The sequence below is a fragment of the Trachemys scripta genome, chromosome 4, assembly GCF_013100865.1.
Source record: "Trachemys scripta elegans isolate TJP31775 chromosome 4, CAS_Tse_1.0, whole genome shotgun sequence".
Classification (NCBI taxonomy): Eukaryota; Metazoa; Chordata; order Testudines; family Emydidae; genus Trachemys; species Trachemys scripta.
The window spans coordinates 114,635,913-114,656,409 of NC_048301.1; the positions used below are offsets into that span (position 1 = coordinate 114,635,913).

The 20,497-nt window shown below is 47.1% G+C and overlaps 1 protein-coding gene across 1 annotated transcript; it reads left to right on the plus strand.

The window, feature by feature from the left end:
• Positions 1–1,475: 1,475 nt before the first annotated feature.
• On the plus strand, positions 1,476–11,961 carry LOC117876519 (kinesin-like protein KIF21B; the record flags this gene model as incomplete). The annotated part of the gene is given in 4 exon segments (XM_034768783.1): positions 1,476–1,569; positions 9,697–10,035; positions 10,535–10,715; positions 11,797–11,961. Coding segments are annotated over 4 exon segments (779 nt in total), but the record flags the coding sequence as incomplete, so codon positions are not given.
• Positions 11,962–20,497: the final 8,536 nt, after the last annotated feature.

The window sequence follows — 20,497 nt, forward strand, 5'->3', positions numbered from 1 at the left end:
ACAGTCAGCTCAGCCTGCAAATGACTAGTTTCCATGTGTACTTTAGCTAAACGTGCAAGGACTTTGTAACCCCCCACGAGCTCTAATTCTGCCATTTTCCCTGGCAACAAATCCTTCTCCTGGATCAGGTCCCTCCTGACCACATAAATTTCTCCCCCTGTGTCTCTCAATCCAAGAAGCACTTTTCCATTAAGTTTAAGAGCAGGCATATGCTCACTGCTTGGTTGTGTAGAAGCAAGCTTTACAAACCCCATGTGGAAAGAGGCAGCAGCCAGGCTCTGAGAAGCAGCAGCTTCATGTGTTACTTGCTGCCTGTTTCCACTCAGCAAGGGACACTTATTCCTCAGGTGCCCAGTGAACTTACAATTTTAGCACCTCTTGGGCTCCTCAGCTTGTACAGAAGATTTGGGATGAGTAAAAGGGGAATAGGGAGGTGAATGCCCAGCTTCCTTTTTCCCAGGGATAAAACAGTGATTTTGCTTTCCCCCAACCCTGTACCCCTCTGCCAGCAGTTTATGTTTAATTGCAGTATAATGTGTCCCAAACGAGGAGGTCATCCTCAGATGAAAGGACCTAGTTAAGCCAGGGGCTCGAATACAAGACCGCTGTGGAAAGTAAGAATGGGTAGGGACAAGTGTCCCTGGCAAGAGATGTGGACTCTACCTAAGGGTCCCCAGTCTGGTTTAACCCGTTCTTCCCCACTATTCAAAGATAGAGCTAAATAAGCTCCATTAGGCGTATACATAGGTGTGTCATGCATTGCAATCCTAATAACGCGAGATTTGGAGAAGCAAGGATTGTGTGAAGTGAGTAGGAAAGAACAGGGTAAGAAGTTGTTGCGACCTTGTGTAGATAATGTTAGATAATGTGCAGACAATATGGAATGTAGACTAAGAGTCTACATAAGTGAGAAAAACAAGATATCAGAATGACCAATGTATAAACAAAATGCAGCTGTTGCTTATTATTGTCTGTAACAAAAGGTATAAATGCTTGCTGTAATTGTTTACCTGTGAAGAGACCTGCCTAGGAGGGGGAGACCCTGTGTCCTAGTGCACTCTCTTCCTTTACACAGCTGTTAAACAGAATAAAGTATCTGATTTGCTGTACCCAAACAGAAGAGTGAGAACTCTGTTATTCTCCGACAGGTGTATTTGTCTAGCTTATCTCTGTGTTAGTATTGTTAAAACTGTTAGAATTATAACCAAGTGTTTAGATGTCAGTGCATGCAGCAACTCACATAATCTCACTTATAACATCTGTATCCTATAAAGCCTTATAGGGTGCTATGTCACAGAGACCTCCAAGGCTGAGGAAGCTGTCCACCTAAAAAGGATTGATGTCACACCATTGGAGGAGGAGAATACAAGTCAGTCAGATGGAGGACACTGGCTACTGATTACTTTTGGCAGTGCTCCACCTCTGCTTCCAACCCACTGACCATAGTGATGAAGAACCGTTACGTTGCTCGGGCAATGAGGGATGAGGAATCACCCCCAAAAGGTGGAAGAGGAGAAGATCTGTACTCCCAAGGCTGGAAGAATTATGGCACCACTCCCAAGAGGAAACGTAGGGTAGTGGTTGTCAGTGACTTCCTTCAGAGAGGGACGGAGGCACCCATCTGTCAGTCTGATGTGGCATCTCGGGAGGCATGAGGCCTGCTGGGGCCTGTATCTGAGATGTTACAAAGGGATTGTTGAGGATCATCTGGCCCTCTGACTACTACCCCATGTTAATCATCTATGTGGACATTAATGATACTGCGAGTTATGACCTTCAGTCCATCAGAAGTGACTACCAGGCTCTGGGAGTAAGTGAAGGAGTTGGTGGCACAGGAGGTACTCTCTTTAATCCTTCTGGCAAAGGATAGGGTAGAGACAGATGCATCCTGGATGTGCATGCATGGCTGTGTATAGGGGGTTGCCAGGAGAACTTCAACTTCCTTGACCATGGGATCCTGTTCCAGGAAGAAGGACTGTTGAACAGAGATGGGATCCACCTACCAAGGAAAGGAAGAGTATCTTTGGATACAGACTGGCTAACCTAGTGAGGCAGGCTTTAAATTAGGTTCCATGGGGTTAGGAGACAAAAGTCCACAAGTAGGTCAAAAACATGGAGACCTGGGAGAAGGGTTGAAATCTGGGGAGGTGAGGGGGGACATGGGCAATTACACCAGGGACAAAGGAGAGACAAGAGTATTCCGTGACTTTCCAGGACCTCTGAGACTTCTGCAACCAGCAGGTGCAACTGACCTCAGCTGCACTATCCCCTCCCAGCCCCCCAACAGCAGCGGTCCTGGGCCATCCCTCACCAGCAGCAGCGGCAACAGTGAACAGCCATTTTAAAAATTAAGAATTGCAAAGTTTCATTTGAATAGTTTGACAGCCCTGGAGACTGACGTCCTAATTATCCTCAGAACAGGAGCACATGGGCATTTTCCTGCCAGTGTGACTCAGCCTAGAGGTGGAGAGTCCAACTCTCAGATTAGATGGCAGTTCAGTATCTTCATAAGCTGCAGTCATTCTACTAAGACAGCCACCAAAGGAGCTAATTATGCAGTTTCTGTACTCGTGTGTCTTTATGAGCCCCTGAATCTCATCAACAGCACCGTCACAGTTAAGAAACAGGGTGGGCAGTAAGTTGAGTACAGCACATTCATAGGGCTGGAGTGTTGACACTGGAGGGGGAGGGTTACTTTGACTCCGGTCTGTGCACTGCAGTGTGGGTGCCAGAGTCCTAGGTTCAAGCACAGGTCACAAAAATTTTAACCCCAGTTTAAAATGCAGAGTAGATGCTTAAGCTCAGGGTTTCCAGACACAGGTCAAGTGACTCAAGTCCCATTAATCCTAGGCTTCAGAGAGGTAGCTGTGGTAGCCTGTATCAGCAAAAAGAAGGAGGAGTACTTGTGGCACCTTAGAGACTAACACATTTATTTGAGCATAAACTTTCGTGGGCTAAAACCCACTTCATCGGAGGCATGCAGTGGAAAATACAATAGGAAGATATATATATATATATATATATATATATATACACACTGAGAACATGAAAAAAATGGGTGTTGCAATATCAACTATAATGAGAGTAACCAGTTAAGGTGGGCTATTATCAGCAGGAGGGAAAAATAACTTTTGTAGTGATAATCAGGATGTCCCATTTCCAACGGTTGACCATAAGGTGTGAGTAACAGTAGGGGGAAAAATAAGCATGGGGAAAAAGTTTTACTTTGTGTAATGACCCATCCACTTCTAGTCTTTATTCAAGCCTACTTTAATGGTGTCCAGCTTGCAAATTAATTCCAATTCAGCAATTTCTCGTTGGAGTCTATGTTTGAAGGTTTTTTGTTGGAGTATTGCGACTTTTAGGTCTGTAATCGAGTGACCAGGGAGGTTGAAGTGTTCTCCGACTGGTTTTTGAATGTTATAATTCTTGATGTCTGATTTGTGTCCATTTATTTTTTTGCGTAGAGACTGTCCAGTTTGGCCAATGTACATGGCAGGAGGCATTGCTGGCACATGATGGCATATATCACATTGGTGGATGTGCAGGTGAATGAGCCTTTGATAGTGTGGCTGATGTGATTAGGTCCTATGATGGTGTCCCCCTGAATAGATATGCTGACAAAGTTGGCAACAGGCTTTGTTGCAAGGATAGGTTCCTGGGTTAGTGTTTTTGCTCTGTGGTGTGTGGTTGCTGGTGAGTATTTGCTTCAGGTTGGGGGGCTGTCTGTAAGCGAGGACTGGCCTGTCTCCCAAGATCTGTGAGAGTGAGGGATCGTCCTTCAGGATAGGTTGTAGATCCTTGATGATGCGCTGGAGAGGTTTTATTTGGGGATGAAGGTGATGTGTAGTGGCGTTCTGTTACTTTCTTTGTTGGGCCTGTCCTGTAGTAGGTGACTTCTGGGTACTCTTCTGGCTCTGTCAATCTGTTTCTTCACTTCAACAGGTGGATATTATAGTTGTAAGAATGCTTGATAGAGATCATGTAGGTATTTGTCTCTGTCTGAGGGGTTGGAGCAAATGCGGTTGTATCTTAGAGCTTGGCTGTAGACAATGGATCGTGTGGTGTGGTCTGGATGAAAGCTGGAGGCATGTAGGTACGTATAGCGGTCAGTAGGTTTCTAGTATAGGGTGGTGTTTATGTGACCATCGCTTATTTGCACTGTAGTGTCCCGGAAGTGGATCTCTTGTGTGGACTGGTCCAGGGTGAGGTTGATGGTGGGATGGAAATTGTTGAAATCATGGTGGAATTCCTCAAGGGCTTCTTTTCCATGGGTCCAGATGATGATGTCATCAATGTAGCGCAAGTAGAGTAGGGGCATTAGGGGACAAGAGCTGAGGAAGCGTTGCCATAAAAATGTTGGCATACTGTGTGGGTACCCATAGCAGTGCCGCTGATTTCAAGGTATACATTGTTCCCAAATGTGAAATAGTTGTGAGTGAGGACAAAGTCACAAAGTTCAGCCACCAGGTTTACCATGACGTTATCAGGGATACTGTTCCTGATGGTTTGTAGTCCATCTTTGTGTGGAATGTTGGTGTAGAGAGCTTCTACTTCCATAGTGGCTAGGATGGAGTTTTCTGGAAGATCACCAATGGATTGTAGTTTCCTCAGGAAGTCAGTGGTGTCTCGAAAATAGCTAGGAGTGCTGGTAGCGTAGGGCCTGAGGAGAGAGTCTACATAGCCAGACAATCCTGCTGTCAGGGTGCCAATGCCTGAGATGATGGGGCATCCAGGATTTCCAGGTTTATGGATCTAGGGTAGCAGATAGAATACCCCTAGTCGGGGTTCTAGGGGTGTGTCATAAACAGACAATAAAGGGTTAAGAAGTTCACCTAGCCTAGCTGACACCTGACCGGAGGAACCAATGGGGGGACAAGATTTTTCAAGAGGAAGGAAGGAAGTTTTTCCTTTGTTCTATTCATTAAGTTCTGTGCTGGAATGAAAAGATCCAGGAATCAACCGGGGTAGTGAGTATTAGAGAAGGAATAAATTAGCTTATGTTTATTTCCTTTTGTGACTTTGTTTTGCATAAGAGGGGGAATTAAATTGGGTTTTTTCTTTTGTATAACTAAGGTTTTTGCCTAGAGGAAAATCCTCTGTGTTTTTGAATCTGTTGTCTGTGAGAATAGCTGGCATGCTAATCTCACAGAGGTATTCCTTTCACCCTTTTTCTTTAATTAAAAGTCTTTTCTTTAAAACCTGATTGATTTTCCTTGTTTTAAGATCCAAGGGGTTTGGATTGGTGTTCACCAGTAAATTGGTAGAGAAGTCTCTCAAGGCTACCCAGGGAAGGGTTATAGTACTTGAGAGGGAGATATTTTGGGGGGGAAGACAGAGTTCCAAAATGACTCATAAACTGTTGTTTAAACGATTTGGTGGTGGCAGCATACTGATCTAAGCTGGTAATTAAGCTTAGGGGTTCTTATGCAGGTCCCCACACCTGTACCCTAAAGTTCAGAGTGGAGGTGAAACCTATGACAGGGTGTGTCTGTGCAGATTTGTTCTTGTGCTTTCTCAGGGAGTTTCTTCAGCAGATGGTGTAGTTTCTTTTGGTAACTCTCAGTGGGATCAGAGGGTAATGGCCTGTAGAATGTGGTGTTAGGGAGCTGCCTAGCAGCCTCTCGTTCATTTTCTGACCTATTCATGCTGACAACAACACCTCCTTTGTCAGCCTTTTTGATTATGATGTCAGAGTTTTTCCTGAGGCTGTGGATGGCATTGTGTTTTGCACGGCTGAGGTTATGGGGCAAGTGATGCTGCTTTTCCGCAATTTCAGCCCGTGCACGTCGGCAGAAGCCTCTGTATAGAAGTCCAGTCTGTTGTTTCGACCTTCAGGAGGAGTCCACGCAGAATCCTTCTTTTTGTAGTGTTGGTCGGAAGGTCTCTGTGGGTTAGTATGCTGTTCAGAGGTGTGTTGGAAATATTCCTTGAGTCGGAGATGTCGAAAGTAGGAGTCTAGGTCACAACAGAACTGTTTAATGTTCGTGGGGGTGGTGGGGCAGAAGGAGAGACCCCGAGATAGGACAGATTCTTTTGTTGGGCTAAGAGTACAGCTGGATAGATTAACAATATTGTTGTGTGGGTTAAGGAAACTGCTGTTGTGGCCCCTTGTGGCATGTAGTAGTTTAGATAGTTTAGTGTCCTTTTTCCTTTGTAGAGAAGGAAAGTGTGTGTTGCAAATGGCTTGTCTAATTTTTGTAAGTCCAGCCACAAGGAAGTTTGTGTGGAAGATTGTTTTTTTATGAGAGTATCCAGTTTTGAGAGCTCATTCGTAATCTTTCCCTGTTTGCTGTATAGGATGTTCATCAGGTGGTTCCACAGTTTCTTTTTAAGTGTGTGTGGCACAATCTGTCAGCATAGTCTGTGTGGTATGTAGATTGTAATGGATTTTTTTAAAAGACTGGGAGTGGATGGGTCATTACACAAAATAAAACTATTTCCCCTGCTTATTTTTCCCCCTACTGTTACTCACACCTTCTTGTCAACTGTTGGAAATGGGAAATCCTGATTATCACTACAAAAGTTTTTTTTTCTCCTGCTGATAATAGCCCACCTTAACTGAGTAGTCTCGTTATAGTTGGTATGGCAACACCCATTTTTTCATGTTCTCTGTGTGTATATATATCTCCCTCCTGTATTTTCCACTGCATGCATCCAATGAAGTGGATTTTAGCCCACGAAAGCTTATGCCCAAATAAATGTGTTAGTCTCTAAGGTGCCACAAGTACTCTTTGTTCTTAATCCTAGGCTTACATTCCTGTGTAGCCATACCCCCAGAAAAAGAAATGAGAGTTATTAAGAGGTTAAAGAAGGTAAAAATATATGTACAGGTGAGTTACAGTCTATAGCCCAACTAAGGGGCATACCAGTGATATAAAATGCTATTTATGGAGCCTTTATTAGTCATTATCTGTAAACATTCAGACATGGGTCAGATTAGTGATTTTGTCTCTTTTCCACCTGAAGAAACTGGAAACTTCACAAATGTCTGGACAGATAATTATTCACCTGAACGTCTGTGTGGAAGTTCATTATTCACTGTGTGAGCTCTCTACTGTTTAGAAATATCAAATATCCATTCATGGAGCAGAAACAGTGCTGTGTCATCTAGGTGCCAATGGCGCTGAAAATAACACTGCAAAGCATGTGTGAATCACTCAGAGTCTGAAAATTGTTTGTCCAAACTCTTTGGTGAATAGTTACAGAAACGGAATCAGGGAAGAGTTAGGTATTTGTTGGGCTGTACAGGGCCTGGAGTAGCATGGAGTGTTCTGTATCATTCTGTCCTGCTCTGATGTTCATTAATCAGGGTGTGGTCAGTAAAGATGTGGGGTCACATGCTGCTGGCTTCACTATCACATATTGAAGCCAATGGTACAACCATGTTTCTCACACAAATAAAGCTACCGGGCTCTGATCCCTGACCTGGTGAGGTGATTTGATCACTGTACAGGGGATTGGTGAGAATAATATTGCAATACTGAGTCCAGTTCTTATAGTCCAGTTCTGGCATCAGTATTTTAAAAATGTTGAAAAATTAGAGATGTTACAGAGAAGAGCCACAAAACTGTTTGAGAGCTGGAGAAAATGCCTTACAGTGAGACTTAAGAAGCTCAACCTGTTTAATTTATCAAAAAGATTGAGGTGACTTGATCATTGGTGTAAAATACCTTCATGGTAGAGAAAATAGCAGTTACTAAATGTCTCTTTAATTTAGCAGTGACAGGCATGACAAGAACCAGTGGCTGAAAGTTAAAGCCAGAGAAATTCAAATTTTACCTAAAGCACAAATTGGTAATAGCGACAATGATTAGCCACTGGAACAAACTACCCAGGGAAGTGATGAATTCTTCATCTCCTACGGTCTTCAAGATGCTGCCATTCTGGAAGATCTAAGTTAATCAAATGCAAGTTATTGGTCTCAGTAGAGTGGAGACTGGGTGAAATTCAATGGCTTGTGTTATACACGAGGTCAGAAAAAACAATGTAATGGTCCCTTCTGGATTTAAAATCTCTGAATGTGTGTGTGGCTGGGTTTTCTCACCAGTTTTCTTAACTGTGTTACTGTCCCTATTGCACCATTTCCTTCTTTCTCATTTTAATCCTGACGTTGTGCTGGTGGTTGAAATGTGGGTTGGTTTGTAGCTCTGTGCAGAATTCTATTTAAGGGTAAAAATGCCTAAGCTGCCTCTGCCTGGTCTGGCCAGTGCTATTGTTGTGAGGTTGCAGTCCCTGTATGCCAGGTGTTCTCAGGGCCCTATAACCAGAGGGAGCATATGACTCCAAGGAAGCAAGGCCTGCTGGGAAGGTGGAAGCGGGATATAAAACAGCTCTGTGGGTGCAGGGGGGAAGCCAGGTGAAGCAGTGGCAAGGTGGACTAGAGGAAGCTGGGACTGTAGCTAATGAGGAGCTGTGATTAGCTGACTCTGTCTGAGGAGGCCTAGCAGGAGGCCTGTGGGAGAAGTTTGAAGTAGCCCTGGGCCCCGTAAAGCAGAATAGTTTGAACTTTGAGGGTGGGCAGTTGCTCCATAACACATGGTCCCATGGAGCCTGGAGCAGAGGGAGGGCTTAGGCACCAATTAGAGATGCAACCAAGGGTTGAAGAACTTTGTTCTTTATGTCAGCACTCAGTGGACCCCTGTAACCAAGGTGTGTAGGACTTTGGGAACCCCCTGCCTTGAAAGGGACTGCAGGAACCTCTGTGCCCCCTGGAATCTAGGAGGAGAAGGACTAGTGGAATCCTTGACAGAAAGTGTTAAGGCTTTTGGAAGTTGTGTGTTGAAGGATTTCACACACCCTCTTGTAAGGGGGCTGTGTAAGCCTGAGTGTTTATGGGAAGCCATGGAGGGCTTGAGCCTAGAGGCCTGGAGCATGGATGGCACTGGCCTGGAGAATGTGTGTTATGAGAGGAGATGGATCACTTGTAAAGCAGAAAAAGGAGCAAGCCACATCCTGGGGAAGTGGCTGCTGTGGGCACCCATGGGAAGAAGAACTGCAGGAGCCTTGGAGCAGCAATGAGAACGGGGAATGGGAGGTTTGTGGTATTAGTTTATAGGCCTGTTTCTTAGCCTGAGAGAGAATTTTGGGTTTGACCTTTTGATACTCTTATATCCTTTACTAATATGTGTGAACAAAGAACAAAGACACAGTGTGTTACATCTGCCCACAAGAGATGGGGTGATAAGAGATGGAGTTAAAAGTGTTACAGGCTATGGTGGGAGTATAAAAGATGAGCATACACTGGAAGGCTGTCTGGCTCCTCTCTCAAGCCAAGGTCAAGCAACCAGTTAGGAGGGGCAAGGGGGAATGCGGGGCAGGCATAAGAAACACTAAAAGCCAAAGAAAAGCCTGGCCAGAACACGACCTCACTCCTTACCCCTCCCATGGGATACAGAAGAGGTGGGATGAAGATCCCAGACTCACGACCCTCCAAAATGGAACATGACCATAAATTGTAAGGAGTGGGACTAGGGGCATGTACTGCGAGTATGTTTGGGCTTGCTAAGAAAGAGGAGGTGGGATTGGGGACACGGGAAAATGCTGTGTGGCATCAGAGCTGGGAGCAGAACACTGGGAATCGTGCTCTGCTAGTGGCTAGAACTATGGATATTCTTGCTTGGAACTAACGCCAATAAGCACTGCATTGCCTGCACTTTGAACTTCTGGTCTTCTGCTTTCTCTCTGCGTGACAAGAACCAGGGAACCAGGGTGTGACCTGCCCCTGGGGGGCCTGTCTGGGGAGCAGGCTGCCCGGCAGCTTCTGTCTGTGGTTTGCTTTGCTCCGGAGCCCCACTAGCAGGCCCTGGCAGCCTCGTGGGGCGGGATCTGGCTTCGTCCTGGGTCACCCAGCCAGGGCCCTCCTGCTGACGCCCTTGCTCTCTCTCTCCCACGGAAAGGGCCTCATTAACCCCGTGGGCGGTGCCAGGAGCGCCCGGACAGCCCCGCTGCAGTGCATCTCCGTGGAGGAAGGACACTCCAAGCCCGTTCTCCGCGTGGACGCCACCAACGAGCTGCTCTTCTCCGGATCCAAAGGTGCGCGCCTCAGGGGCGGGCCGGCTGCTGAGCTCTGGGTGTGATCATTGGGGAGTGAGCCTGTTACCCAGGGGAGGGGCTGAGCCACCCCAAACTGCGGGGACAGGACAGGAGCCTCTTGCTCAGACGGCACCGGCCTGCCTGAAAGCCACAACGGGCCGGTGCAGTTCTGGGTCCCCCCAGCAGAGGGCAGCAATGCTGCACGAGTCATTAGGCTGAACAGCTGTGTGGTGACATCCCTGAAGCGAATTGTTGGGGCCTCTGCCCGGTTCCTAGTGGCTGGATGTTCACCTCGCACCTGGCACTAATAGACCCTCGCCCCGTTGGCAGGTCTGGCAGAGGTGCCAGAGGCTGGATGGGCCACAGGGACTGAGCTCCCCTGGGGCACTCGTGGGAGCAGGGGGAGGCGGGGGAGAGAGGGAGGGAGGAAGCCATGGGGATCCTTTGCTGAGGACAGGAAGGGTCCCGCAGTGTCATGTGCTCCTGCCTCCTCCCGCAGACCGGAGCTGCAAAATGTGGAACCTGGTGACGGGCCAGGATATCGCCTCGCTAAAGGGCCAACCCAATAATGTGGTGTCCATCAAGTACTGCAGCCACTCAGGGTTGGTCTTCACTGTCTCCACCTCCTACATCAAGGTGTGGGATATCCGGGATTTGGCCAAGTGCATCCGCACCCTCACGTAAGTACCTGACGCACCGAGGCTGCCCTGTGGGCCTGGCCAAGCTCGACGCGCTGCCCTGCCAGCGTTCTGCACCCAGGGCAGCATTGCAAAGGCCAAGTGGCCGGGCTGGTCTGCAGGGCTGAGTCTAGGAATGCTGCAATGCTGGTCGTTCTAGCCTGGCCTGGCTCGTGGAGGCTCTGTGGCTTGGTGCTCTGCTCTCAGGGAAGTTGCTCCTCTCGTCTGTTTCAGGGGGCACCGTGCACCCTACAGTTGCTTTGATCAGGGATGGGTAATGACCCATCTGCAGCTGCCAGCGCCGTTTCCAGACCCCAGCGAAACAGCCCCTCTCTCTGGTGCCCAGCCACAGACTGAGACTTTTCTTTTAGGCTTCCCCAATCTGACTGGCGGGAACAGGAGCGGCGCCAGGGTTTTTGGCGCCCTAGATGGGAGTCCTTCTGTGCTCCCGGTCGTCGTCGGCAATTCAGCGGTGGGGGGGTCCTTCCGTGCTCCCGGTCGTCGGGTCACTTCGGCGGCGGGTCCTGGAGCAAGTGAAGGACCCGCTGCAGAATTGCCGCCGAACACCCGGAGCGCGGAAGGACCCCCCACCGCCGAATTGCCGCCCCTCCCCCCCGCCTCCCCCCCAAATCCTGGTGCGGTCGCCTAAATGGAAGCGCCGGCCCTGGTCGGGAACATGCCTGGGCTGCCTGTCAACATCAACTCCAGGCCAGGGGTGGGGTTTGTGTCGCTCCGCCCTGGGCGTGGAGCTGGCATGCCTGCTGGTACGGGTCTGGCTGGCTGCGCGGCAAGGCACCTCCCTTGGGTGCCAAAAGCTGCTGCCTGGGTCACCCTTGCTGTGCCGTTGCTCCCGGCTTGAGGGGACGTGGGGCTGAGCGGGGGGGTCTCATCCTGGCACCACTGGCACTGCATATGGCCAGGAAGTGGCGTTGCTTCCCCCTATAGATGGCTGGGGACAGACGCTGTCCAGCCTTCTAATCAGTCCACAATGGGCTAGATCTTCCATTCCACATTGTATAAATTGCCCCCTCCCTCCCCCGAGGGTCTCTGCCTTGAGGCTCACCTGTTTGTCTCTTTGGCTTAGCTCTTCAGGTCAGATGATCTCTGGGGACGCCTGTGCTGGGACCACCACCCGCACCATCGCCAGCGTGCAGGGTGAGCACCAGATCAACCAGATCGCACTCAACCCCACCGGCACCATGCTCTACGCTGCCGCCGGGAACTCTGTCCACATCTGGGAGCTCAACAGGTCTGGGCGGGGCTAACTCGGGCCCCCAGGCAGGGGCAGCTCTTGTGGGGAGGCAGACGGGTGCTGCGTAGGCAAAGGGAGCAGTCGTTCTGGGCTGAGCGGGGGCCCGCTCCCTCCCGGCTGGAAGCTGTGTTATTGAGGCAGGGGCAGATTTGGACTGGCACCGGGGGAAGCTGCACTGGCACAAACCCCAGCGTGGAGCANAGCAGAAAGACAAAGGATGGGGGAAGGAAATATAATTATTCCCATTTTCCAGATGGAAAATTGAGGCCCATAAAGATCGAGTGACTTGTGCAAAGTCACATGAGGGAGTGTATGGTAGAGCCAGGAGCTGAACCACAGATCTCTGAGTTCTAATCCAGGGCTTTAACTACAAGTGTCTCCTGCAGAGAACTGTTCTCATTCTCTTGGTTTTTTTTTGTCTGAGAAATGTGCTTTTTGGATTGGACACAGCCTCTATTTTATATGGTTGTGCTTTTTTAAGTAGTGCTTCTTAACAATCAGCATTTCAAAATTAGGGCCAGTACTACTGATGAATTTTCTGACTATGATACACATTCTGATTTCTTGTAATGTGTTAGAAAAATTCAAAAAGCTCTGACCAGACCAGATGTTTCTGTCCTGTGACACTCTACACTCTGAGGGAGTGCCCTGTAACCCCCATATTCATCATTTGTATGTAACTGTGATATTGCATATAAAGCAGGCCATGTAAGGTATCATGGGAAAGGTTATGATCTGCTGAAACCCACTGTTCCATCTAAATTTGTATATCACTAATGAATATAAAGTTATGAGAATTGTGTTGAATGGTTGTCACTAAAATATGTTGTGGGTTTGGGAAGCGCCCAGATACTAACTCCCGGTGTCTTATGAACCGTAACCTCCAGTGGGGTGAGAAAACTGCTTGCTCTAAATACTACCTAGTGTCTTGCAGGTTTAAGATTCAGACTGTGCACTTATTTTGTTTTCTTTGGTAACTAACTAACTTTTTGCCTATCACTTATAATCACTTAAAATCTACCTTTTGTAATCAATAAACTTAGTTTAATGTTTATCCTTACCACTGAGTTTGACTGAAGTGCTCGGCAAATCTGCACAGGTTACAGAGGCTGGTGTATGTCGATTTTCCATTTAATTTCCAATTAATAAACTTGCATTTCTCAAGAAAGCGTCTTGAGCAGTGCAAGACGATGTATTCCTAAGGTACAGCTCATGGAGCTGGGGGGATTTGGTTGAGGCCTTTCTCTGTAATTCGTGAGTGGCTCTTGAAGCATTGGAATCTAGCTGGATATGGAGCTCCACATGTCGTTGTACTGAGTGGTAAGAGCACCTGAAGGGATTTGCTGATTGCCACCAGTATGGCATTGTGCGAGACAACCCTGAATAGAGAGTAAAGGGGACACAGAGGTCTCACAGTCACAGGTTGCACCCTGGGGGTCCCGTCACACCTCCCCATTGGGCAGAGTAGCAATATTTTAAGGCAAATGAGGTGATGAAGGAAGCCGTGCAGGTGACAGCTCTGGAGGAAGGGGTTTCTTGATCTGTGTGCAAGATTTAGCAGGTGGGGATGGGATCATGTTTGGGTGTGCAGGGGGCTCATTGTGAGGCCTCGAAGGAGGACAAAGACAGCTATACTTGCGGATGGTCCTTGAAGTGCACATGGTCATAGCCGGCCTGCTGCCATTGTTACCCACTCAGCTGGCTGGCAGCTCCACCAGGAGCCTAGACTCTGCAGGGGGGTTACAGAAACCAGCAGAACTTCTCCTTTTGTAATCCCTAGAGAGACTCTGGAACTGGCCCTGCCAACAGGGTCACCCAGTCGCCCTCCTTTCAGGGGCTCTTCCCTCCCCGCATCCTGGGGAACCCCCTGCCATAGGGATCTTCTTCTCTTTGTCTCTCCCCACTTTGCTCCCTGGTCTCAGTGGAAGGTGGGTGTGAAGCTGCCAGTGCTGGGCCTCATAGCTGCCTCCCCTCCCCAGGCCTGAGGCTCAGAGCTGGGTGCAGAGACAGGAGATGTCTGCATCCTGCAGGGGAGCAGCAGAGCTAGTGCTGGGGGCGTGGAGGGGCAGCATCTCCCAGCTCCTCTTGCTCTGAGCCTGGCCCAGCTGCCTGGGGAGGGGAATCCCCTACAACCACCCTTTAGCCGGCTGATTGGGTCGCACCATTCCGGGGCTGATCAGTGGCAAGACCAACCTGATTCGTCAGGAGCTGAGTGGGCAGGACTTAAAGGGCTACTTTTTACTCTTTCTGAATTCTGGTTGACCAATGGAAAGGGTCAGGGTGGTGCTTAGGAAGGAGTCTTACACCAAACCTTATTCCTCATTGGTCAGTGGCAGAGGTTTGAGGTATCTGGGCCATTCTCACTGTTGCTTGGTGAAAGGCAAAGGGCAATGGGTGGAGTTATACAGGAAGTCCCACCTACTGTTTGTTTCTCACTGGACAAGAGGTGGAGCTAGGGACAGAGTCTGTAGCATGATTTCTGGCTCATTCTCGATGCTGATTGTTCAGGCAGAGGGGCTAGTGGGTGGGGCCACCTATCAGAGCAGCCGTGACGAGCCCAGTTCATATTATGATCCTCCTTCTCTGCCTTTCTCTCTCCTGCAGCTTGCGGTACTGCGGTGTCACAGCCACTGGCTGTGGGGATCTCGCCCCTGTTCTCAGAACCAGCCAGAGCCTGGCAGAGCTGAACCTGCGTGGTAATAATCTGGGAGATGCTGGCGTGCGGCTGCTGTGTAAGGGGCTGAAACACCCGAACTGCAAACTGCAGAGAATGTAGTAAGTAACAGCCGGCAGAGATAGAGCCCACTATCTGGAAAACCACCCATCACAGGACCTGGATATCTCTGGGGATGTGTTACGATAACTGCATCTGTGTACCACTGTGGGTCCAAGTCCAAATACAATCCAGGGCAGAAATCTGAAGTAAAAGAAGTCGGCATTTTGCTCCAATCTACCTCTGTTACAGGGGGATTTTAATTTGAGGGAAATAGAATCTGAGTGTGGCAGAATATGCAGAAGGTGCTGAAACTATTGTTTGAAAATAAAATACCTACACAAGCAACTGCTCATTAGGAGGGGAGGAAGTCTGGAGGTGAAAGAGTAGGTGGGAAGAGAGGTTGAGGCTCAGGAAATGGGGGTCTAGCAGGAATGGGAAGGAGTGGGATGGGAGCTGGAGAGGGGGACATGAGAGTGTGCAATTGGCACAGGGGAAAAATAGTTTGTGTAAGCCACAATCTGGGTTTCCCCAGCCCCTCTACAGCGATGTGTCCTCCCCCATCCCTGCCGCCCTCATGTGAGCCATGTGACTGGGGATTGCTTGTTGTGGGTCTCTGAGCCCATTTCCCTACCCCACATGAGCCAAGATCTGGGGAATTTCTGCCCACTAGCTTAGAACTGGCATGCTCAGAACATGCACAAAGAACACAGTGCTGAGACTGGGGTGAGGAGCTAAGAACTGATACGCTTGGCACATATCAGAAACTCTGCTGCACTGAGGAGGGGGAAGGGAACAACCACCGAAATGAATGGAGAAGTTCACATATCTGAGCTATTTTTTCAGACTATACTCATCCCCATGGGGTTTTCTCTTTCAGCTGAGAATATCTGATTAAATAAATGGGCCATTTAACACCAGTCTGAGCCTTCAACTTTGAGGTGTGAAACACGCCCAAGTTGGAAATCTGAGAATGAACTGTAAATATGTGGGAAAAATTAAATGAAGGTAAATGCCCACACAACCTTAACTCTGCCCTCTCTGAGTGATGTCTCAGAATGCCCATAACGTACACACCTGCAATCCGGCATTTCATTTGATGGACAGATGCTACCTGCCCTTGACTGACACTCAAAAACTACTCCCCTGAGAGAATGTCACACTTGTAACATTTAACAACCCCTTCATACCCTTTACAATCCTGTCAGACTTGCACACAGGTTACCCCCTCAACCTATACTTTTCCCTACCCATCATTAAATCCACAGACTGCTCTCCTATCCCACCTCACTACTGACAATTGCCATATCACCCAGTGCCCTGCTACTGACACAACCTCCACAATTCTATACTGGAATGATGCAGCCTGGAACTTCATGGCTCACGTGTACCTCTTTCTTTTGAGAATATACAGGGGGAAGACTCAGCTCTTCCCAGCTGCTTCAACTTATTCTTCCACTATTCAGTAGACTTACAACTAATGGAGTGAATGCATCTGGAGGACATGCACTTAAACCCAGTGGCTATTGCCAGCTCCAAGGGGGCAGAGTTAAAGTTGTGTGGATGTTTGCCTTCACTTTGTATTTCCTGGTTTTCTGAAGTGTGAGAAGGGCATAAGCTATCACCGGGCAACCTTAACTCTGAATTAAACAATATTTGTCATTTAATTAGCGTATTACAGTATTGCTTAAGTGCCCCATCCGTGATCAGAGCCTTGGTGTGTTAGGCACTAGACATGTATTTTCAGGTGTCAGCAGGCAGTTCTCTTATAGTCTTCCAAGTTCTTTTTTAGCACGTAAGCAAGGTTTAGTCTTGGGTGACATGTTTTGTGCAGTTTTGGGAAGGAGGGAACTGTGCAAGCAGCCAGAGAGTTTGCTGTCTGCATTGTGCTTTGATTACAGTCTGTTCTGGAGGCAGGTTTCTGCTTGGGAGTTGGTGTTGGGCTGAGATCCGTGAAAGAGGAGACAGCCCTTTATGCTGTGTGACCATCTCATTCCAGGACAAAGGCAAATGGAAGGAAATATTATTCCCATTTTTAGTTGAAAAAATGAGACCCAGGAAGATGGAATGACTTTCCCAATGTCACACAGGTAGTGTATGGTAGAGCCAGGAAGTGAAAACAGATCTCGAGAGTTCTCATCCAGGGCTTTAACTGCACAACTGGGCTTTCTTGTGCACTGAGCTATATTCATTATTGTGTTTCTTGACTTCAGAAATATGCCTTTTATATGGTTAAGGTTATTAAGGCAGAGCTATTTAACCAGAGTACCACTTGGGCATCCCTCTGGATTACAGCCACCAAAAACCCCCATTCAGGGTAGAAACCAAGACCACAGAGCTGAACCTGGCAGCTCCCTTAAAGGGACAGTGCATCCTATGACAGCATGTTAAAACATCTCAGCAAATTCAGCCTTAAATTCTCACAATTGAGTGTTCTACTCAGAATGTCTCCGGAGGGCACTAGAGGATGGCCCTGGGATGACATATATGAGAGAAAAGCTTTAGGGAATTTTTTAAAAATGTTGTCACTGGGCACTAGTACTGAACTAACTTGAGATTAATGTAGAGCCACAAATTGCAATTGATTGGTCATGGGTGGGGGTTGTCCTCATGGATGATGACTATATTGTGGCCTATGCTTCCAAAGCACTGGTTAAACACAACACTTCTCATTGAGATACACGTGCTGGCTGCTGTGTCTGGGGTGTATTGTAGCTCTACTGATTTCTGACCATATATGTTCATGAAACTTAAGTGCCAGAAGCCATATTACACAATCCACTTTGCAAAGTATCACCTGCCATTTTATTGTGATGATTAAAATACTTGGATTTTTGGGGCTTCACCTCCTGGAGTCATGTGAATAATTTAGAATTTCAGCCTAAAATGTATTCATAATTATGTTTCTAGGCCCCCATGATTGTGGAGAAAAGATTAAAAATATGAACCCCATGTGACCTAAACACTCAGGAACTAGCAGGCTAAGAAAAAGAAACACAAAAGCATTCATTTTAATCATGATTTGGGATCATGAAATCTGACTTTTGAACTCCTGCAATTGGCAATACTGCCTATTGTTGTCAGATGTCACCTAAGTTGACAACTGTTCGGCTGCATGCGTGTGCTCCCTCTGTGTGCTGCCCTGGCTCTGCACAGATAGCTGGCACAGCACACCCCAAGAGAACCCCCAATGACCACAGAATCAGATAAGGTACGAAGGCACCCGGCCATGTTTATTGGCAAATGAAGCACAGTAATAGTTTACAGTAAACTACAGGATTTACTACAAATATGTGCCCCCCGACAATGGACCAAGCTCAGTCAGTGCCGGGATTTTCCAATGCCCCCTAAGCTGGACAAAGACAACCACTCTGCGATACATTTTTATACACAATTACAAACAAGTTACACCTCACTTCTGACATATCAGGGTGCCATCCTTTGACGTATCAAGGTGCCGCTCGTTACCTTGTACATGTTGGCTTCAATCATGACATCCCTATCTGTCATGCTGTCATCCTGACCTTATCCTCAGGATGGGTCAGTAGGTTATTGTTATCTATGGGGAGTTTGCTGGTATCGAGGTGTTCTGGTACCGCTTTTCTGGAATGTGCTTGTGTGAGTGCTCTCTGCCTAACAATATCAGCCCTATGCTTGCCAAATTCTGTAAGCAGGGCCTGCCTGTTGCTCACAACCTGACTTTGCTTTATATTATTAAGTTTTGATCATTACTTTAGCCCAGGCCTTAGGACTCATGCCTGCCTCTGATACATGGCCCTATATTTCAGGCTGTCTTCCTACTACACCTGTGTGTCAGAAAATAATTATGACTTTACAAAAGTACTTATTAATGTGAAAGAAAGGCCCAGAAAGGAGCTCCTTAAAGCAGCTGTGCTTTTAAGGCCATCTATAAATGGTGAAATCAGGGAGATACAAGAAGAGGTGTTTGGCTCCAATACTACCTATTTGCAAAACAACCTTTCACAGGCTCAGACAAGAAACAAAAATTGACCAACCTCACAGCAGCATGACAAAGTAATTGTAGATGGCCAGCCAGGGGAATAATCCCTCGTACCCCCACCATAGAACCATACTGGTACAATATATATTGTAATATCAGAGGTATTAGAAGGAATGAGGCTAAATCACATTACCTAAAATCCAAAAATTTCTTAACACAGCAGTGCCTGTTTTCCCTGGAGCTGAGACGGGCAGCACCACCAGCCATAAGAACACTTTGTTTCAATTTCCCATTCTCTTGGACTCTCTCTGTCTCGCCACAACCCCCTGCAGCCCAGGCACTGGGGAAGAAGAAGCCCATTACAATTTAATTAATAATAATAGAGATAAAATTGCTGCACGTGGTGGAATTCTATGCAAAGGACATTGGCCCAATACCATACAATGCCAAGCATAACCCACAGCTGTAAGTGTAAATGTGAAGCCATTTTGTGAATTTGCCAGCTGGGCGATTAGATTTTAAAGCTGAAATGTAACAAACTAGATTAGCCAATTTGAAATGCATTTAGCCAATGAGCGTTAGCAGTCTAATTTTAATGCTACGTTCTTTTCAGGTCAGCTTTAACCTTGAACAGAATTTCTTAGATCAGGACACGTGGGGCTCTTAACTGACCAACAATTTATTAATTCCCCCAGAACCACATAAGAACATAAGAACTGCTGTACCGGGTCAGACCAAAGGTGTATCTAGCCCAGTATCCTGTCTACCGACAGTGGCTAATACCAGGTGCCCCAGAGGGAGTGGACCTAACAGGCAATGATCAAGTGATCTCTCTCCTGCCATCCATCTCCATCCTCTGACAAACAGAGGCTAGGGACGCTATTCCTTACCCATCCTGGCTAATAGACATTAATGGACTTCACCACCACATATGTAAATACACAACAGTTTATCAGTCAGGTATAGATACACAAATATATTAGGCATGTACTGAACACAAAGAACACATGCAGTCTTGGAATTGGTTAACATAGACCAGCACTGGGGTCCAGCAACTATACCACGGAACAACGCAAATCACCAAAATTTCTTATTACATATGTCGTGACAGGCCATCAGTGTTTACATATACTTATAATCCTTAGTTATCAGTTCATTATTCCCACTAACATGCTTATAAAAAGAACACAGAGAAATACAGTTGGTGGTGATCTCCAATTGGTGGTGTTGATGTACAACAAATCTCTCAGAAGCTTTTCTTAGTCAGAGGGATTTTATATTTCATTTATTTCAAAAAACCCTTTTGAAATGCTAATTTCAAAGCAACTGGCCATTGTATATAATGACCGGAGGTCAGAGACTCTAAAGGCATTTTTCACTTCCTGTCATCAGAGGAAAAGCCCATGTGGGTAGAAGCTGTCAGCCTGTTTTCTGACAGAAGAATCTATAAATATGCATTCAGGGAATGATCCTTTATCTCTGACTGTTTGGACTCTTACAAGGAAATCAGATGCAAAGCTGAGATCCCCAGAGACAATCTGGGTACCCTGAAAAGACTTTTAGGACACTGGCAGTTTATTACATCACAGCCACAATCTGGAATTACAAACTGTGACTCATCTGTTAATATATTTTACCTGCTTTAACTTCTCAGTTGCCTTTTCTTAGCCAATAAACTAACACCTAATGCAGGTTCCCCCTGTTCAGTGCACCTGCAGCGATCAGATCCTTCCTGAGGCATTAGACCTGCAGGTCTGTAGCAGTAACTGAATTTGTTACTTCATCATGTACATTTTATACTCCAATACTTAAAGAAGAATTTGCTCTGGCAGCTAATGGCATATGCAGAGACTATTGTC